At 41.6% G+C, this 20,356-nt stretch overlaps 2 protein-coding genes across 6 annotated transcripts in view; one reads left to right on the top strand and one right to left on the bottom strand.

Annotated features, from left to right (window-relative positions):
- The first annotated feature begins 223 nt into the window (after nt 1-223).
- On the top strand, nt 224-2,699 carry SNAPC5 (small nuclear RNA activating complex polypeptide 5). The gene is made up of 3 exons (XM_015873329.3): nt 224-348; nt 447-530; nt 844-2,699. The coding sequence occupies exons 1-3, from the start codon at nt 259-261 to the stop codon at nt 949-951; spliced, it is 282 nt and encodes a 93-aa protein (XP_015728815.2). The 5' UTR covers nt 224-258; the 3' UTR covers nt 952-2,699.
- Nucleotides 2,700-2,865: 166 nt separating this feature from the next.
- The window catches only part of MAP2K1 (mitogen-activated protein kinase kinase 1), a 28,691-nt gene continuing 11,200 nt past the window's right edge, over nt 2,866-20,356 (bottom strand). For all 5 annotated transcript variants that reach the window (XM_015873322.2, XM_085515229.1, XM_085515228.1 and 2 more), the window contains 10 exons: nt 18,896-19,106; nt 17,011-17,157; nt 14,836-14,913; nt 14,296-14,347; nt 8,413-8,537; nt 6,617-6,824; nt 5,938-6,002; nt 5,594-5,655; nt 4,706-4,751; nt 2,866-3,774 (listed from right to left, as the gene is read on the bottom strand). In XM_015873322.2, coding sequence (XP_015728808.1) covers nt 3,661-3,774; nt 4,706-4,751; nt 5,594-5,655; nt 5,938-6,002; nt 6,617-6,824; nt 8,413-8,537; nt 14,296-14,347; nt 14,836-14,913; nt 17,011-17,157; nt 18,896-19,106 — 1,108 coding nt within the window. In that variant the 3' untranslated portion in view covers nt 2,866-3,660. The remainder of the gene's footprint in view (nt 3,775-4,705; nt 4,752-5,593; nt 5,656-5,937; nt 6,003-6,616; nt 6,825-8,412; nt 8,538-14,295; nt 14,348-14,835; nt 14,914-17,010; nt 17,158-18,895; nt 19,107-20,356) is intronic.

Raw genomic sequence — 20,356 nt, forward strand, 5'->3', positions numbered from 1 at the left:
GGTTGGAAGGGACCTCAGAGATCATCGAGTCCAACCCCGGGATTCGAGCCTCTGTGCTGCACAGCGGCACTTCTACCACTTGCGCCACAGCGGGATTCGAACCCAGGGCCTCCAGTGTCGCAAAGTGGCGTCCTTAACCACTGCGCCGCAAATGGCGGAGCCGCGACGTCACGCGGCGCTCTCCGCTTCCCGCCCCTCGGGGTCACGTGGGCGCTGCCGCGGCGCTGGTCGGGAGCGGCGCGTCGCAGCGGGCGCAGGATGCTGAGCCGGCTGCAGGAGCTGCGCAGGGAGGAGGAGACGCTGCTCAGGGTGAAGGCGGCGCTGCACGAGCAGCTCACGCGGCTCAAGGTCGGTGCTCGGTTCCGGGCTGCAGCGCTGTGATGGAAGCGGCGCGTTGCTGCGTGACCGGCCCGCACTGAGCCGGGTCCTTCCCGTCCGTCCCGCAGGTGGAGGAGCTGGCGCTGCAGTCCATGATCCGCTCCCGAGACGAGGACGTGGCCGCCGCCCCGGGCGGGGGGGACCCGCAGCAGGTGAGGGGTGGAACCGCGCGGTGTAACGGCGGCACCTGGTGCCCCACGTCACTGCCGGGCGCTGGGTTCGGGCTGGCGGCTCCTGTCGGTCTGTGGTGTGTGTGATGCTCTGCCATGTCCCGCAGCCTCATAACCACGTGCTGGGGGGATGCGGGCTCAGCCCGAGCTGCCCCAAGTCCTGGCATGGCGCAGTGATGCTCAGCGCTTCCATGGGCTCTCGAGGCTGAAGGTTGCGGGGCAGTGACGGGCAGTGCCGGCTCTGATCTCACACAGCTCAGAGCTGCTCCCACGTTACACTTTCTTACCGTGACAGATTCTCGTGCAGATGGACAACGAGGCCGCTATCAATCAAACCGAGTTACAGCTGAGTATTCGAGACTATGAGGAGGAGGTGGAAGAGGAGGAGGAATCGGATTCTTGAGAGAGAGGAGTCAAAGGTGGTTTTTAACACGGACTCAGGAATTCCTTCTTGGTTCTTGCTGGCAGATCCTCTGTGCTGTGTGGGTTTATGACACACAGGGCCCAGGATTGGCAGATTCTGAATTAGATGTTAAACGAATGAGAACTCGCTGCACCAGAATGTAGCATAATCCATTTTGCAAACCTAATGTGTAGCTTATGACATCTTTATACAAGGTAAGAGTCGTTAATTAAGTCAGACTAATTTAACACAGTGAAAGCAATAATTTGTCTATTCTTGTTTGCTGTTGCTGAAAAACAAAACCAGGCCGCAGAGGCTGGTTGTGAACCAAGGATTATATCACAACCTCACTTGTTTAAACGGGGAGTTTAAGGACAGGCAGCGAGGAAAGATGTGTCCTGCATTGTCTCCATGCTTCCTGCTGCAGCGCTCAGAGCTCCACAGGTAACTCAGCATCCAGGTGCTGTAAGCGTGACCCATAGGAGCTGCAGTTGTTCTCAGCAGGAGAAGCAGATGCTGCACTGAGACTGAGTGCAGTAGCAGGGAGCTCTTGTCCCCACAGGTGCTGTTCTGAAGTACTGTCAGGCTGCTGTAACAGCCACGTTTTTCTTACTTTCTTTCAGCATAGCAGCCAATTTGGCCTTTTATTGTTCCACAAACTGTACGGTAAGAATTAGTCCGTAGCAGTTGTAATAAGGTACTAATATTTCTAAATTAGTTCTTTTTCCCTTACAGTGCATCTGTAGTTCATTGCCAGTCTGCCTCCACTTTCAAGTTACATATAAGCAGTATGAGAAATTAAAACTTACTTAGAAAGTGATGCAAAGTCCCTTCCTTGGTGTCTGTAATGGTACGGTGAGAAGCTCACACTGCTCCTGCAGGTACACAGCGTGCTCTTCCTTCTTGTGGAGCAGCTGGTTATTGGTCAGTTCTTAAAGACTTGTTTTGAAGCAAAATCAAGCTCTGTTGAGCTGATGAAAAGCAGGCAAGTAAAAATAATATCCTTTGCCACTTTATCCAACTGTCTTATTAAAAATGTAGCCACGGCAATCCAGGTTGTTCACTGCACAGGCAGCTAAAGGTGCTATTGCTGTCTCTGGCGTTAACAGCTCAGAGGAGATAAATTCAACCATTATCTGGAGTTTGCCTTTAAGAGCAGGGAGAGAACTTAGGAAATACCCAGTATCCTGGGTGTCGTCAGCATGTTTGATTCAACCTCCGCTCTGTTTGAAGGGAGGTTATTTGGCTCTTATTTGATAGTAGCTGCAGGAACAGAAATTTAGAATGTAATTCCAGCTTCATCCTGTACTAAAGACTATTTGTTTGTTTGACAAGCCTGCATGTCTTAATGAAACAGCTTAGAATGTGAGGTCAAAACGTTTGGCAAAGCCTTCCTGATGCTCACAGGAGAAAAATAAAAAGCCTGAGCAAGAAATGTTCTGGTTCAGAGTGTCAAATGGATCCTTTGGAGCTGTGGTTCTACCCCCAGAGACAAACTTTGACCCTTGAAGAAACGCTGTGTGGCCTCAGCACGTTACCAAATAGCTTTCATGTCTGTACTGTGTCATCTTTCTTCCTGCTGCCTTTTCTGAACCAGGTCCTTTGAAATGAAGTCCAGCAAACTGCTCTCCATGTTGCAATAAAGTCCTGTTGCTGCTTTCCAACTACATGTAACTGTACTTGCAGTGTTTGAATTACTGCTGTAAGTGGCACAAAGAAGTAAAATAAAAAGTCATCCATATACTGCATCTTTCCTTTAACAAGTAGTAAGTTCTGTTGTAGTTCTTCAGTGTGTAATAAATGTGCCTATCTCACATGTATGAAAGACAGGGAATGAAGCACACATAACGTGGCACTGGTTAAGACAAAGGTCTTGGTGAAGTTTTCCTTTTGAGTTTAAAAGAGAAGGTTCAATTACTTGATAATATATTTATTAAGAGAATCCATTGCTAAACATCCGAGAGAATAAAACAATAGAGGATCTTCATACATTTTAGACACCAAACACAGCCATCGTGAATCTGAAGGTTAAAAGAAAGCAAACTGCCCGGATCTTTGTCATGATTCTGCTAACCTTTAAAAAAATCAGTGGGAGAGACCAACATCACTAAATCCAAGAATGATGATACATTTTAAAAATAAATAGAGAAATATGAACAAGTCTACAAGTAGAACGTTGCCCTGTCCATCCCGAGGAGTGCAGAGCTCTTGCCTTCTTTACCTGGAAAGAGTGATCTCTAGACAACAGCAAATTGGAACCATTAGGCCTAACTTCCAAGATACAGTTTGGCAGCAGCAAAAGCATGCTCAACAGATACAGTTTTGGAGCGTCCCTAACCCTTTTTTTTTTGCACAGGAGATTAGGTAAGCATGACTGAAGTACCAACAGTTTACAAAGAGTCTTGATAAAGTTCAAACAATCCAGGGGTCAATTCCCCCTCCGTGATATTTTCATTAAGAAAGAATATCCATACTCACTTAAAATCAGCAAGCACTGTAACTTCAACATCTCACATTTTGGTCAGCAAACAAATATAACCCAATACGATACCAATTAGTTGATGACTAAATTTAAAACAATTTGGCACATGCTATAAAGACATTCTTCCTTAAGAGGTGAAATACATGTTTGAACGGGTACAAGCTTAGGAAACAGGACCAAAGTAGCGCTGTTAACAGGTGCATGGTACAGGATTTGCTCTTCCACGTTCAGACTCCAGCAGCATGCGTGGGCGTACTCGGCTGGTTAAGGCCTATGGTCGAGCAAAGCCATCCTGCAAAATCCACCTCCTCTGCTTCAGATCTCTTAATGAAAGCATGAATCTTAACAGAGGAAAATAAAAGTTACTCGAGCGCTCAGCAAGGCAACACGAGGAGGTAAAGAATCATTTTGAACAAGCTACAGTAAGTCTGATTTACTTTCTATGTTCCTGTGGCCAAATTGTGTAGTAAGCTTAAGGTGACCAGTAGAGCTCTTCTGCAGGATTACTGAAATAATCAGCATATGAAGTACCCACACTGCAAAGTATTCCAGAACAATACTGCCTACACAGTGCCTATTGAAAGGTACTTACAGCACAGTATGCGATAAGAATGTGACTCAGCCGCTTGAGATAACACGCTGTGGAAAATGTCTGCTTTCAGACACAAGGGCTTTTTGTAACAGAAAGAATTTGATTGTATTTTGCAGCCTTACTTGCTACACAGCAGCATCAGGGCACAGAAAAATGTATTTTCTGCAGCAGAAGTTAAGCTGTAGCATTAAACTTGAGGCCATGAGAAGATCCAGTGAGAATGAAAGTCATTTCATGTAGAAAAAAAAAGGTGTGTTTCTGGTAGTGTTACAGATTTTGCAATATCAAGCTGATGAAAGAAGAGAAGCAAGCTTCTTTCCCAGAAACTGCTGAAACTTCATTGAAGTAGTCCATAAGGTTAGTAGTGGAATGTGGTTTGGCTGTTCTCTTATATACTTTACGATTGGCGAAAGTAAAAGCTATTTTGCTAATCAAACAAATGGCAGACTGAAAAACCACCACGGGGCTCCTCCACAGTCCCTGTTTTAAGGGTGTGTAAAAGCCTGAGGCCTCTAGATCTCTGGGTAAGAGAAGCACTCCCTCCCCAAAAACTGTTTGAGCTGTGTCAGGAGGCACAAGAGACATTCTAGGCTGTACGCTCTGATCCTACTCTCAGCTCAACTGAGGAACCCAACCTGTATGGAATAGCGTTCCATTTCAAGTTAAGAACTTTCACTTACCATCAGCTGCTTCAAATCAGCTCTCTCAGCAGGATTCTTAATTAAACTACGAAAACAAAGGATTACACAAGTTACACTCAGAATAAAGATCAGGTCAGATTGTGTTGGTATGCTGCTTTTGTCCTGGGAAGACACCACTCTAGATAAAAGCATGAGGTAATGTAAGCAACTGCCTTGGTAGATTTCACAGGAATTTTAGGTATGAAATCCTGAGTCACACAACACTGCTCAGCAGGGGCAGAAGTGAGAGTACAGGACCAAGCTGTAGAGATCAAATTTGCATTTAAATTCAACAGTATCACATACTTCTATCCTTCAAGTCTCTTTAACACAAGTCTTTCCCAGCTCAGTATCTAGAAATTGTTCCTTTGTGTCACTGTTCCTTCTGGTAGAAACAGCTAATTACAAGACTAGCTTTTTTTTTTTTTTTCTTTTTTTTAATTTTATATGTATATATCAAGAAAAAGCCTATCTTGAATGAACCACTTTCATTAAAGCTGATTGTAGTGGTCCAGTACTTGGAAAAGTAAAGAGGTGAGAAAAAAAAAATAGAGTGATAATGGTTCAGTAAATCATTAGGAAGGGAAAAAAGCATCTGGAGCATGCAAGACTTCTGCATCGCATGGAGTGCTCACTGCAGAATGCTCTGCACACCACTCATAAAAGCATGGATCCTCTTGTAGAATAGTTTTGTATGATCTGTCCTTATAAGTACTGCCATGTTTTCAATGCTGAGAAAGTACTCATATAGTTGCCACGGAAGCAGAGGTCATGTCTTAAACTTTTGTTTAACACCTCCTGGCTCTGGGGTTCTCTTTGAATGCATATGTTTGTCACGCTGGTGTCTATTAAATGAGCCTTAGGCACATTGGCAGAGAAAATACTCACCATTTGTTAACAAAATCTTGGAATTCGGAACCAAAAACACCATTGGGCAGTTTTGGAGGTGGCTGAAAACAAAACAGAAGTCCATCAGTTAAAGCAGAACAAATGATGCTGTACAACCTACCCAGAGTCTCAGCTAAGTCCAACATCTGAGTAAAGCTGCCCTAATGCTACCCTATCTATGCCATCTTTCCAGAGCTGAGCTCTGAAGCAAGTATCAGGCAGACTCCAACAGCCCAAACAAGGACTCCTACTGCAGTAATAAAGATCAGATAACCTGACTTAGCATAACATTACCCCTATGTTCCATCACATTTACAGTTAAATTAGTGCAGATAGTTGATTACCTCATTGACGATGTAATCCAGAAGTTCAAAGATCGCCATTGGGGGTCGGCTGTCTGGTCCATAGGCTAAGAAGAAATAAGGTAAGTGGAAAAACACAGTGTCATTCTTAAGTGGTAGAGCTGTTTCCAGAAGCTAACAGGCATATGTTTCATTCCTGCATGGTAGAGTTTCAGGACACCCAGTAAATTCAAGAGGGAAAGTGGAATAGCAGAGTAATACTTTCATTCCAGCAGTGATCATTATTGTCAAGTCTGATCCAAATCATTAACTTCACTGAGAATGTTCCTATTGTATTTGGATATCACTGCATCTTTGGCGATGAACCATACCAACAGAACGCATCTCAATGGCAATCAGAAATAGGATGGTTATTAGCACAAGGACATCCACAGCCCATGATTTTCAAGCTCCAATACCTCCTAATAGCGAGACTGAAGCAGGTGCCCTATCCAACCTTGTCTGTTCAACCTTTAATTACTTTAAGTGTAAAGCCACATTGTGCAGATCAATACTAAATAAGCAATAACTTAAGCTCACAGCAAAACATATCAGAAAAGAATCTAACTGATTTTATATCTTAGCATTAGTTTTGTATATCTTTTGACCATCTACTTGGTATGGCTCACACTGGCTGGTTTCATTGTTAATTGCTTTACTTGCCTCTCCCATTGGAACTTACAGCTCATTGGTCGACCAGGTGTTCTTTGCCTGGGTGAGGTCTCTGTGACTGGAGAATCTCCCTCTACTGGGCAGCCAAACATCAACTCGAGCTCCTTAGAGTCAGGAGGAGGAATCGGGTATCTGCCAATGGCCATTTCTACCAGAGACAGCCCCATACTCCATATATCCGACTGCACTGAATAATGAGTTCCCTGCAGTCTTTCCGGCTACCAGAAAGAAAAGAAAGAAGATGGAGACATTGTAAAGTACTGTAACAAAGAAACTTAGAGTTGCATTCTATAATAGCCTGAATAAAGCATGTGATGAAACCCCCATACACGGGTGGGACACACTTCACATAGGTTCCTATAGAAGAAATGTATTAATGCAAGGGCTATTGAAAGTACAGGCATACTTCAGTTCCAGATCCATATTCAAATAGCTTCTAAATAAATAGCTCTGCAATCCACTGATGTGGTAGTGAAGTGTAACAGAAACATCAGCTGGTTGGAAACCATTTGGATAAACAACATGATTCCTGAGCTGTGGTTAAAGATGCCCCAAAACGAAAATACACAAACGTTCATTGAATGTAAGTTTAAATATTTATGTTGTGAAAGTTTCTTTACAATCTAGAAAATGTATTCAAGTGAGGCACTATTGATTGCACACACCTTGTTCTTTTGCATATAACAACTCTCCAGCTGTAGTTTTAAGTAGTACACTAAGGGAGACACTGCAGGAGAAGGGACTTCAGACAGTATTACAAGAATAAAAACCACAGTCACGGCTTGGAGTGAGACACAAAGCAAAGCTGAATCTCAGTCTCTTAGAAACAGCAAACTGAAAAAACCTGAAGGTAGGCAGCACTCTGCTCTTATTCCTTCTACCAGAAGAAAAAGAGAAAGTCAGTAGCATGCCAAAGGCCTCTAAGAGATTTTTTATTAATGCTGTTAGCAACAGCCTCTAAGTGTGTGTGGGAACATAAGCCACAGTTATTTCAAGTATGTTACCCATATTAAACAGCAAAAAAGAGTAGACTGGCTTTGATGTAGAAATGCAGGCCCCATGCTGAGCAGAAGCAGCATTATTATGCTTTTTGTCCTCTAAGTTCAAGCCCACAGAGTTTCAGTCCTACAGCAGGAACTCTGAATGCTCCAGTTTTAAGAGGTAATTGCTTGCATGCTGAACAGGTAAGTACATTAGAATAAGAGATCTTTTATTTCCATTAGTGATGACCTTCACATAATGCACAGTTCCCCTGAAGAGCAAGCTTCAAAGGTACTCCTTGTGAACGTGAATAAAGAGTGTGCTGCAAGAAGTCCCAAAGCAGCTGCCATGGCCTTGCCCACAATAGCCACTCCCATGCTTTTCCTTGCTACCAGAGGCACACATAGTTCTCAGGAGCAGACACAACAGACCCACTAATGAGGGAGCAGCATGCCTCCCTAGTGACTGCAGTAGAAAGCTGGAGTGGAAAGCACTAGAATTAAATGAGGAGAACAAGACATAAATACTGTTTTTCAGAAACAGTAACCGCAAATGCATTAACCAACTGGATTCTGCAATGCAGATGTAATTGCATCTCTTCTGTAGTATTATGAAAATATCCCACATGCTTGGCTTCTCTTGCCACTGTTCTCCCCCCCAGCTTCAGTGTAATATCATCCTGGAATATTCCTGGAATGCAGGAAGTGAAACAAACTATGAAAGCAGTAGAAATAGCCACAACAGCTGGTTTTGTGTTTGATTAGTCGTGATAACTCCACTCCAGATAATGCACAGTGAGCTCAAAGCTATCAAATCTGTACTTACAGACATGTAGGAGCGTGTGCCCACAAACGAGTTTGCCATAGAATCTATCAGTTGTCCACTGACACCAAAATCACAAAGCTTGATCTCACCTCTAGAGTTTACCAAGATGTTAGATGGTTTAACATCTGGAAAAAAAAAATAAAAAATGGATGGATGATTTTATACCTATAACAGATAAAATGTGGAATTTGACAATGAAAGTCACATGAGAGGTGAGAAATACCATGCATCTAACTACACCATGATTCCCACCCCTCCTTCAGTATTCCCAGAGAAGAGAGCAGGTTCCCTATCCAAGCCCAGCTCACGGGCTCTCTTTAGATATACATAAGTGAAATTAAACTTCTTAAAATGTAAGTGCAAAAAGGCTGTGATCTTTAGCTTTGGATTTCACCCACTTTCACAGCTTTCAAATATTAAGTTTGTGCATCTCCAGCCTCCTTGCAATGACAGACATTTGAAGTATGCTGCCATACCAGCTTAACCACTCTTTAGCAGTGTTCCTTAGTGCACAGATATCAAGAAGCCCTACATATTAATCTCACAGTGAACTTTGGCAGCCACACCAGCACCCCCAACCTCACCTCTGTGTGCACACAAAAGCTTAAGCTATCCTATAGCAAACCGTTTTTTGTTTTTTTTTTAACCTATTCTGAAAGAAAAATCATCCTATTGTTGAAGTGCTGCACTTAAAATTCTTCGAGACTGTTCACCTGTGACAGAACTCCTTTATGGCTTTAAATTCATCATCATCTAAATGGAAGCTTAATGAGGGTCAGTGGTAACTAAGCAACCAATAACAGCATTTGTGAATGCAAAGGTACTGAGAACAGTTCAGGATTTCTTTAATAGGTGTAAGATGTTCTGTTTTTGTGGGGGAATTTTTCCCCCCTGAAACTGGTCTTTACCAATACCTAACCAGTAGCTAACATGTAATGCTACAAGTCAATCATCCAGAAGTTGTTTTTGAAGAAATGATTCCATTAATGGTATCAGAATTTTACTTCTTGGATTTCTGGGTCCTGGGCACTTAGTGGAGCTGTTTAGCAGGCAGGAAACCAGAATGTCCTACACTGCTGACACAGAGCAGGGAGTCCTCACAGAGGGCAAGGCTCCAGAAGTCTCACAGACAGACAGCTGGACCTCCTCCCAGCTCTGCCTTCTTTATACAAGCTTTGACTACTCATAGAGACCTCCCCACAATCACACTTCACTGAGAAAAGGAAGAATTCAGTCTAGGAACTTGTCCTGTTTGTTTAAAAACCCAGCAGGGAGAAGAAAAAAACAACTAGAAACCAAACAAGCAGATATTTGCTAGTGCAGGAAAACAGGCAGCACAGATAACAGCTCTCAGCTACGTGGGAGACTTCAGGTGATGTTCTGTGTAAAAACAAAGTAGAAAGTGGTGTCTGCAAAATAAACTGGAAGCACTGCAAAGCCTGGACAAATCCTAGAGGCCCTATTTGTTGTGGGGCAACACATCCATGCACTTCTATCACTTCAGTTCAGTACAGACAAATTCCCAACTACCTTTGCAGATCATGAATACTTCGTGCTCATAATTAAAGGGCAAAAAATAACATTAGAACTTCACTGCCAATGAACCAGATGACGTTCACCTTATAAGAAAAAAAAATAAAAATCACATTCCAGAAACCATCTGGCCTTTTGAAGACTTTTTTACCTGTAGCATTTTGCAAGCTTCTATTTTGTTACACACCACAACCTCCTCACAATAGCACAGCATGTCATGACTACTCCCTGGCATTGTATACAAAATCTGCCCTTCCCCAAGCATTTCATTTCTCTCAAGGCCTCCAGTGTGATCAGAAAGCAATGTTAAAAATGCTGCTGTCTTTCCAGCCCTCTATATGCAGCCTGCAGTGCTATTTTAACTCCAGAATATGAGCCCTTAAGCAGTTTCTCTGGAAACCAAAAAGATCTGCAATGCTGAACAAAACAGGAATGCCAAGGTATCCTTCAAAGTGTGAGCTCTATCACACAAGAAAAAGAAAAATCTAGAAAGGAAGAGCAGGTGTGCTACAGAAACAAAGTACGTGGCTTTCAAAGAACATGAAAGGACCTCTCGTGCATCACTGTGGGTTATTTAGCAGCAGGGCTATGCAGTTCTGGAGATGCTCTTAAGTCAGTTCAGACAGGTGGGTATGGGACACTTTGTATTAACCAGCTCCTTCTTCAAAAGAGAATTTCTGGGATTTATAGGCGTTCATGGAACCCTGATGAGGTGTGCCTGCTCTGCCTGGGCCCTGCTCAGCCTCACAGGAGCAGAAGCCAGTTCAGGATGAAAGAGTAAAGGGCCTGGACATTACTGTAATGATTCTTTTTGAAGGGAAGGCGAGTGGCAAGGCACTTGAGAATGCCCTGGAGCACATTTGGTGATTGTAAGATGCCCATAAACATTTACAAGAAAGTACATACTTGTTGCCATGGGTTTTCAGCTGTACAACTATCCTCTGAACACTCAGAGGCACAGCCCAGACCTCCAAGATAGGAGGGACATCACACACATCACCATTCAAAATGAAAAGGGATGTAGTAGCTGAAGTCAACATCTATCACACACATATAACCAGGAGCCTTCTGAGAGCTTTCCCACACAATGATTCCTGTTTTAAGTGATTTCTCAGGGCAGGATCTTGTGAGAATGACCTTGGAACTAGTTTACCACAACAGACTGTTAACAGCAACCCCTCTGTGTTGTACCTCCTGCTCTGGAGCTGTAGACTGCAATCAGAGCTCAGAAACCTCACTGTGCAAGAGGAGACTTTCCATATATTATTATAACTCAGACTGTTCTTAAAAAGAACTTTGATTACTTTATAGTATTTCTATTTATTCAGGGACAAAACAGAACAAAAAACAGCAAAAAGTTTGTATGTATTAAAAACTTGTCAAAACACTGCAGCTAGAGACAGGACACCTGCTTTTCCTTCTCATTTGCTGCCTTCCAGTGTTAACCACAGAAGTAAACCAGAGCACAGAAGTAGCACATCTATTCAAGTCACTGTTACAGTTATCTTTATTGAACAGAATAGGAGTTGCTGTGATAACCTATCGTGGTCATGCTCCTTGCCCCTTCCTTTTCTGTGCCTGCTTTGTATCCCACTGTCCGTCTTTTGGGAGTTTGGCAATTTGTACCTTGTCTTTTCAGAGAACCCAAACAAAGCACGGTATTCCCAGTGAGCCAGCAGTCTATAAAAAGACTATTTTCCATTCCCTCCTTAATAACCCCTAATGACTTCTTCCTTGAGCTGCCTGTAATGACACGTGAATGCTTTGCCTCAGAAGTCACAGCTAGTTCAGGCCATATCTCTGCATGTCAGCACACTAAACTGAGCCTCATGATGAGCAGCAACCACATCCCATTTCTGGTAGGTCCTTTAAGATTGTCACAACTACTTGATCAATCCAAGAAAATGCATCACTGACAAGTTCTGCAGATTTTTTTAACTGTATTCCTTCCTTTCAGCATTATTTGTCTAAAAGCAGCCTCTCACATTCAGAATGCAGGATGCTATTTCCTGCAGATGATCACAGAGAAGCTGTTAACATCTTGCCACCAGACCCTTACCCTGAAGTGAACTCCTGTCCATGATGACATCATAGCAGTCCTTTGTTTTACTGCCCCACACTAATGCCAAAATCTCAGTTGCCCTAACTATCTCCTATTGCCATCAACCACACCAAAACAGACCTTCACTCCATGCTCAAAAGTACCCATTATATTAAAGTAAAATAGTGCTTTGATGGTGTTACATAGCCCAAGAAAAACAGGTTCTCCTTAAACTGTTCTTTATGCACTAAATCCATTGAACAGTCCGCTTCAATGGTAGAAGGTACATGAAACATTATTTGAGGCTGCTGGCAATCTCGTTTAGACTCATTTTCCTTCCCCAGACAATAAACACTTGATCTGTAAAACATCCATGAGTGAGACCAGTCAAGGAACCAGAAAACAAGCAGGATGCATACAAGGTTCCAAGGATGCACTAAGACTCCTCCAAACCTTATTTTCCAGTCTTGCACACTACCAAAACCAGACACTGATCTGCTGGTTATGAAACAGCTGTTTTGGTTTGGAACAGCTCTCCCCCACACCACCTTTTTTGTATGCTTATTTTTTACATCTTACCAATAAGAGATACTTTATAGCATCATCTACCTCTGCTCCTCCCAGTACATTCTCTTACCAGGTCATTGCAAACTACTGTTGATATCATGATGCCAGATGCACTGATGGACTGAATCGCTCCCTGGAAACGAATTACCACAGACCTTGTTCACTCCAGATTTAAGAAGGGTTTTTTTCTTGCTCTTCTTTTTCACGCTAGTGTTAGTGAGGTTATCTATTTATAAGTCTCCTGCGCTCACCACAACACAAAAGCAAAATCCTTCTTAAACCAAACCCAACCCTGGAACAAGCCATTCACATTAAGTGTTGGTCACACCATATCAGTGCAGGACCAATAGCCACAGAATGCGCACTACAGAAGGCAGATAAAGTAGAACAGGTCTCCAATGATTACAGCTATGCCTCCAAAATAATGCTGACTCAGTTACATCAAGAGAAGTGTGCATTTAGTAGTTCTATTTATTTCAGCTGGGATTCAACAAAGAAGCAGTCTGGAAAAATGTAACTATCAGAAAGAACTTCACCTGCACTAGAAGGGTTTTCCCAGGTCAATGTAGTGCTATTGCTATGCTGTAGACCTGGCCTTGGTTTGGCTTTGCCCCTCAACCCAAGGCTGTGCGATTCCAAGGGTTCTTAAAGAATAAAGTCATAAAAAAGCCTAAGAATGTAAAATGAAGATGTAAGAACTCATAAGAGAAAAGTGGCTTTGCAACTACCATCAGAAGTCTCTAGGAGTCTCCAGTCTCCTTTCTCCAGCAGAAAGCTATATTTGATCGCTTAAAAAAAAATTAACAGCGATGTATAATAAACACAATCTACTTCATGTAGAAGGTGATTGTACAACAGATTGTATAAATCAGACTTGGCCAGCAATTAGCAAACATACTCAGACACATTAATGTCTGATCAAGATATTTTTACAATCTCAAGATTGATCTCATATGGTATGAGACTCAGCAAACAGCTGGCATACAGCACACAGTGCACAGAATGAGTGATGCCATTCAAACCAGGATATGAAACACTCCATCTCCCATCTTCAGTTTACACATGTCAGGAATAATGGAATTTATTACCTTCTCATATCAAGTGAGACTTTTCTTTCATGGAACATGTCATGTTAACAGAAGAGCTGGGTTTTGAAAATGGTGATTATAAGCTGAAAATAAGGTAGGGAAAATAAGGTCTGGCAGTGCAGAAATAACAATTTGATGTAACTACAGAAAGAAAATGGTTTTGAAACTCTGGAAGTCTGGAAGTTATCATCCTGCAAGGCAAATGTTTACAGGTGGTATGCAGGACAGCTGGTAGAAACACCAACTTTTACAAGTCAGTATATAAAATACTGTTGAACAACTCAGGTCCTTTAATATATTCCTGTCTCGCTTGCAAAGCGAGCTTCCCTGTATCAAGTTAGATTCCCAGCTCTTAAACAACTCCCAGCTATGCAAGCAACCCTGGCAGCAAGCAGTTTCAACCATAGACAAATTCTGAGCACGCTATGATATAAGCATACATAAATTCAGAGACAGTCTGGATAGTAGAAGCTGAAGACAGATGACGGTTGTAGTAAGAAATGTTAAATTTTCTTCACACTGCTGAAAAACCAACCCAAAAAACCCTCTGAATCAAAATCCTGTCGAACCATGAGGAATTTATCATGGAAGTATTTTCATCTTGGATAAAAAAATTACACTGAAGGAGACTTGCAATATAAAATTGTATCTCACCTCTGTGCATTATTTTATGCTTTTCTCTCAGATACGTGAGTCCTTTTATTACCTGAAAACAAGTAAAATAAGAATTTTACACTTATGAAACCAAAGATAATTGCATGTTTTTCTTCTACAAGGATTCTAACTGAACACTAAGTACATTGTGGAGCTTCTGTTACATCAACATTGCTAAAAACCAGACTGAAGAGGATCCTCAGTGTATGCTCTGCACACACACAGCTTGTTGCACAATAAATACCAGAAGGACAACATTAAAAAAATCAATTAATGAAATGTTACTTCTGCTCTTATCCAGAAGCACCCACTGATACAAAACAAAATGAAAGGAAATGCACTGAAGTGTGTGACATGTTCTGGGCTACCAAATAGCGACATGTACAGAGATTGCCTTCTTTTAAAAGAAAACTCACTTTAAAACTCAGGAACACTTCTCTCTGCCACATCTCTCAGTCCTGGAGCAGCTGCTTCCTGCATTACCAAGCTGAGATGCACACCCACCCACCCACAGTCTTTGGGAGCAACGAGCACACTTACTGCAATGCTGACTTTGCCCAGTATCTGCTCTGGAATCCTTCCAGCCTTTTTCAGCACTTGATCCAACGAGCCGCCATCCTGGGAATACATGTTTCAGTAGTCAAGCTTTACATAAATTGCTCTAAAATATTTGTTAAAATATAAGACTATAGTCTGAAGATTGAATTAAGTGGGAAATGTTACTCTTCACATTTTAACATGATCATGATGCATAACTAAAAAATATCATTCCTTAATGGGAATTGCTCCATGTTTTGCTATTTACCAACAGGGTGCAAATACTGGAAAATATAGAACTGCTTCTTAAATATACAGGTGTTAATGGCACTGTGATTGTAATTAGATCTGTCCCCCTTACCCTCAGAGTAGATCCTAAGGAGAAGAAATTGACTTTTATTAGCTCTGTGCATCTGTAGTGATTGTCAGCTTCCAAGGGAAGCTCTCAAAGCACCAAAACACAAATAAGTGCCTCATAGTTTTATGGGTTTTCCATCGGTATTCCACATCATAACATCACACAGTGCACTGGGCATTAAAGAGTTAATGATGTGGAATATTGATGAGAAACCATAAACAATTTTTTGTCATGGTTTTAAAGTTCCACCAAAAATAACAGCCTGACTAATCTTAAGAGGTTAAACCAAATGCATGCACAGACACCCCAAGCAATGTAAGATACACTGCACTGTTGCTAAGGGCTTCTAAATAGGAAGACTGGTTCAGTATTTTGAGTATCTGAGAGAACCTCTTCTTACCCCCTGAGGAACAGCTCTAATACTGGAAGAGGCTCAATACGACTCAGCTGCCTGGAAGCCCTGGCTGCAAACATCAGCATCTTTCAGGAACAGACTCCAACCATTTTGCATGTTACATACCTGCTGTTAAGCAAGACCAAGCATTCATTTTGAGTTTACCTAAAATACCAAACCCTAACATCGTCAGGCCTTTGCCACCTGTAATTTGTTTGAACATGTTTTACTAAAGTATGAATTCCGACTGATGCTAATTGAATGAAAGGAGATTCATCTAATCTCTTTCCCAAAAGGAATGCACTTTCCACCCAGTGATCTGTATTACGTCAACAACATAATCACTTAATTAAGACTAGAAGTAATCCACCTTCACTGTTTCGTATCTCCTTAATCAACTTTTCTTTCCATACAATCCTGGATCTAGACCATTTAATCCAGCACTAAAACACTGGATTTCATAGTGCCTTATCTTACATTGAAAAGATATCCACCAGAGATATTCCCTGCTTAGGAACTTCCAAATCCTAATTGCTCTGGTTATTTTATTCCTTGCAGATGTGAACATTTGTGGCATTCAATCATCTGTGTAAGCAATGCCCAGATATTTTATCATTATTCTTCTTTCTCATTACCATTTTCAATTCTGAGAAGCTAAGTTCTTTATAATTCCTAATAGTTACTTGTATTTTAGGAGCACACACACTTTCTATTCAGCTAGAACATGCTTTACAAAATGGATCGTGATCACTTGTTCCTAAGCAACCATCAATTTCTTCTAAAAATTTCAGTAAGAGAAGACCAAAGCAGCACTAAAACAATCACATGTACTTCCCAGAGAAAGTAAGGTTTCTCTGCAAAGAAGCAAGGAAAATATTCTTAAACCTTTAACTACAGAAAATCGCCTCCCTATGACCACATGGAGCCACACGGCGCCTAGAAAAATGAGTGCTTTTCTATTAAAATGAAACTAAAATATTTTGATCTTTAAAACACTGTCTAAATTCCTTCTGGATTTGTTTCCTTCTTGTGCACTGATCTTTGTCTGCATTTCCTGTAAAATTTGAAAGAGACAAAACATGGATTCAGCTGAACCACAAGAAATTACTTCCTTGTTATCAGAGCTACTAAAGACCCCACAGGTGTCAAACCAATCAGTGTTATTTGATCCACGTGCTCTTAATACTGCACAAAATCAAACCTAACTCAGCACAAGCATTTGAAGAGCAAGATCAGGTTAATATTTTTAAATTCTGAGATATTTTACATAAAGTACTGTGGATACAGGAGAACAAATCAAGAATCTGAAATGGTTTCAGATTCTTTTCTCACACAGGAAAATCCACTTTGTTAACTCCTGACAGCCACATTTTAAACGTACAACCTGTTAATACCTTCAAGTTACAACTCATAACTATGCACTTACCATGTGTTCCATGCAAATGCTGATTTCCCCATCGCTGTAGAAAGCTCCATAAAAGCCCACTATGTATGGTGAATTGCACTCATGTAGAACCTGCAGCTCACGAATGATCTGGTTTCGAATAGCTGGCTTGATCTCTAGATGAATCAACTGCAAAATAATCCATTCTTATTATTTTCTCAGTGGCAAGCGGCCTTCCAGAAAGAAGAGTTTGTTCAGAGGGTGTGCAGGCTGCAAGCCTCAGAGGTTTCCAAAGCCCAGATTTGTAACCCAGCCCACTCTGACCATACAGGTGTTTGCTTAGAGCAGGTCAAACCTCACAGCCTCCCTTTCCCATCATAGCTATCCTATGGCTCAACTGTAAAGTCATTCTTATTTTCATAGTAGCAAAGGGAAAGACAAAACATCATAATACAGCATAAGGAAGTTGAAGTATTATTGCTCATGAGAAATACTAGATTTAGAGCACAAACATGAAGTTATCCCTAAAATAGACTGTATTATATAAACCAACAGATGTTCTCCAAGTTACTCAAGTATTCTGTCTTCATGCCATCTCTGAGCAAGACAACTTCCAAATCTTTTAGGAATTTCTCATTAAAAATGGCCAAAAAAAAATATATATATATATATAAATAAAAATCCTACTTTGGTTAAAAGTTTTAAGGAGTAAAAACTATTACAGGAAAGTCTATTAAAACTACTGACACTGTAAATAACACCATTACACTGAAAAAGGTTAGGGTCTGATAAATCAGTAACAGCATCTGGTAGGACTGTGGAACGTCACGTGCAAGATCTGGGGGTAGGTTGAGTTTATCAACAGGATGCTATTTTCATACACCAATTTCTAAAGGGGATGGATGTTTCCTATCCCCAAGCTGCAAAATGAAAATTTTCAGTGTAATGTAACAGTGGCATCTGCCATTTGAACATGCCCTGTTTTATCATGCTGGAAGGCTGCTCTGTTTCCCCATGAAGCAGGTGAGCCTGCCAGCTTCCTGACCTACTGCGGTACAGTGATGAACGTCCAGGCCTGCTGGTCCTTCAGAAGTGCCACCTGTGCAATGGACATCGCTCACAGAAGGAAGAGGCATGAGGTAACAAAACAGAAATAATCCTATAGAGACACAGCCGCATCTCCATAACTGTATTTGGTTCCCAGGGATTTTGAGAGAAAGTAAAAGCTCCTCTCATCTATGAGGTTTAAAATACCAGGCTATTTAAGGAACAAATTCTCTGTTCTCTTATAAGGTGGGTCACAACTGCTATTGGTTTTGCAGCATAAAGCTGGATCATTGATACGCACTATCCCCAGAAGGTTGAGTGCCTTTCTGCACAGAACCCACCTCCACCCAAAAGGAAACTGTAAAGCAGGAAACATTGCTGTATTCCAGCACATTCCCTCATCTTCAGTTTTCTGAGCTTTCTTTTTTTTTTCCAGTATCCTCCAGAGGCCCTTTCCTGCTCTGCAGCTGTAAAGGAAGCTATTACATAGAGTATGTTTTTTCCACTCCTCTAAACTTTTGACCCAGAGTACAAGATATCGCTACTTTCCCCAGCTGCAGCTTCTGGTAACTTTGTAGTCCTCCTACTGACTAGTGAAGCTACTGTGTTTTCTCTGAAAGACACACACAGGTGAAAAGATCCCATTTGTCAAAGTGAAGGGAAGGGAGAAGAGGGGAAGTAATTCTTAACCTCTCATCACTAACACAGGACACTAATTCTGAGGAATCAGAGCACAGGACAAGCAAGATTAACTTCTACTTTTCAGCAAGTTGGCACTAAGCAGTTTTTTTGCATGTCAGCATCACTTATTCCTCTGAATTATATTTGAAAGCCTGCTTAATAAAGATAGTTCTAAACATCCTCGTTTCAAGGCACTCACCTTTCTTGCCATGATGAGGCCAGAAGGCTTGTGAGATACTTTGAACACCACCCCACCATTCCCTGCTCCCAGCTCACTGATCTTCTCGAAGTCATCATCCTTCAGCTCCCCAACTTTCTGTTTCTGGGTAAGGAAAGCTTCGAGGCGCTTCCGTTGCTGTTCATCCAACTCGAGCTCTTCCAGCTTCTTCTGAAGCGCTTCCAAGTTTGTCCTGCACAACAGAAAGAACAAGCTGGCTGTTAGGCTGAGCTTACTCAGCAGCACCAGAAGAGGAAGAGCAATAGATCATTGAGTTCACAGACTGAATACACTATATTTTTGCACCTATACGTGCATTATCTAGAAGGAACAGACTTGTACAGTCATCCCCATGAGATACATATCATTGAATCTGTTTTAAGAAAGCAGCATTTTATTCCAGATCGAGCAGTGCCATAACAAGTAAGCGACGTACCACTGAGGTACAGGCCAAATTCACGTGTTAAGCTCAGCTATTGACAGGAGCGGGTTTAGTGACTCAGCAGCAATCCTGATCACAGACCTCATGAATCACTGTGCTTCTCTCCAAGCTGTTTTTAGTTCCACATATTCAAGGATTACACTGTCATTTCCTACAGAGCCTATGTGTTTAATCCATTGATTTCTCATGCAATTATACAATTAATTCATGTAGAAGCTTTTCAACTAGATGTCAATAATTAATTTTTAAAATAATTTAACTTCAGATTCTATAAAACACTCCATCCCAGCTATCTGAAAACTTAAATGCCCATTTAAAATACCCTGTTTCCAATTGAAACAGTAAGTTTCCACAGTAATAAATACTAACAGCAAATATTTGATATTCGGCCAAATTTAAGGCAATGTCCACAGGGAATGCAAGATGAAAGACTGGAAGAGAATCTGCTTCTACAGCCTACACCACCCTCCATTAAAAATAAAAACAACTAAAAAATACAATTAAGACACAGCAGAGAGGTCCATTCCCTGAGCAGCCAGGATGGTGCTATGAGGACGAGGCTGATTTCCCAAGACACAAGGACAAAAAACTCTCAGACTCCATGGGACAGAGTCCCAGGGTGAAACCTCAACTTCTTAATTAGGAATCCTGCACCTCCAGACAGGATAACAACCTTGATGTGAGTGCACCCCCAGGTACAGGCAACATAAATCATATAAAGCCCACAAGCATTCACAGCTCTTCCCTGCCAAAGGAACATTCAAAGTTTAAGTGATGCCCCACTCTCACTTGGTTTATCAGTTTAACCACGTTAGACAGGATGCAATCAAGACTGACACAGGAAGTGATAATACTTAGAAGAGCTGAACTAAGTAGGAGACTGAATGAGACCTCTGATAGAAAGGTGAGCTGTGTTCAGTCACTTCGGTTTTGTATTTAGTCAGTCCAGGCATAGGATTAGCAAACAGTGATGAAAAAGTAATATCTAGATGCATGCTTAA

This window comes from Coturnix japonica, chromosome 14 (assembly GCF_054131305.1).
Source record: "Coturnix japonica strain WE chromosome 14, WE-NBRP24, whole genome shotgun sequence".
In the NCBI taxonomy this organism is placed as follows: Eukaryota; Metazoa; Chordata; class Aves; order Galliformes; family Phasianidae; genus Coturnix; species Coturnix japonica.

Excerpts from the sequence above, each read along its gene's own strand:
- SNAPC5 (XM_015873329.3), top strand. The coding sequence starts at position 259 with ATGCTGAGCCGGCTGCAGGAGCTGCGCAGGGAGGAGGAGACGCTGCTC. Across the intron at positions 349-446 it reads AGCAGCTCACGCGGCTCAAG|GTGGAGGAGCTGGCGCTGCA; the intron begins GTCGGTGCTCGG and ends TCCGTCCCGCAG. Across the intron at positions 531-843 it reads GCGGGGGGGACCCGCAGCAG|ATTCTCGTGCAGATGGACAA; the intron begins GTGAGGGGTGGA and ends TTACCGTGACAG.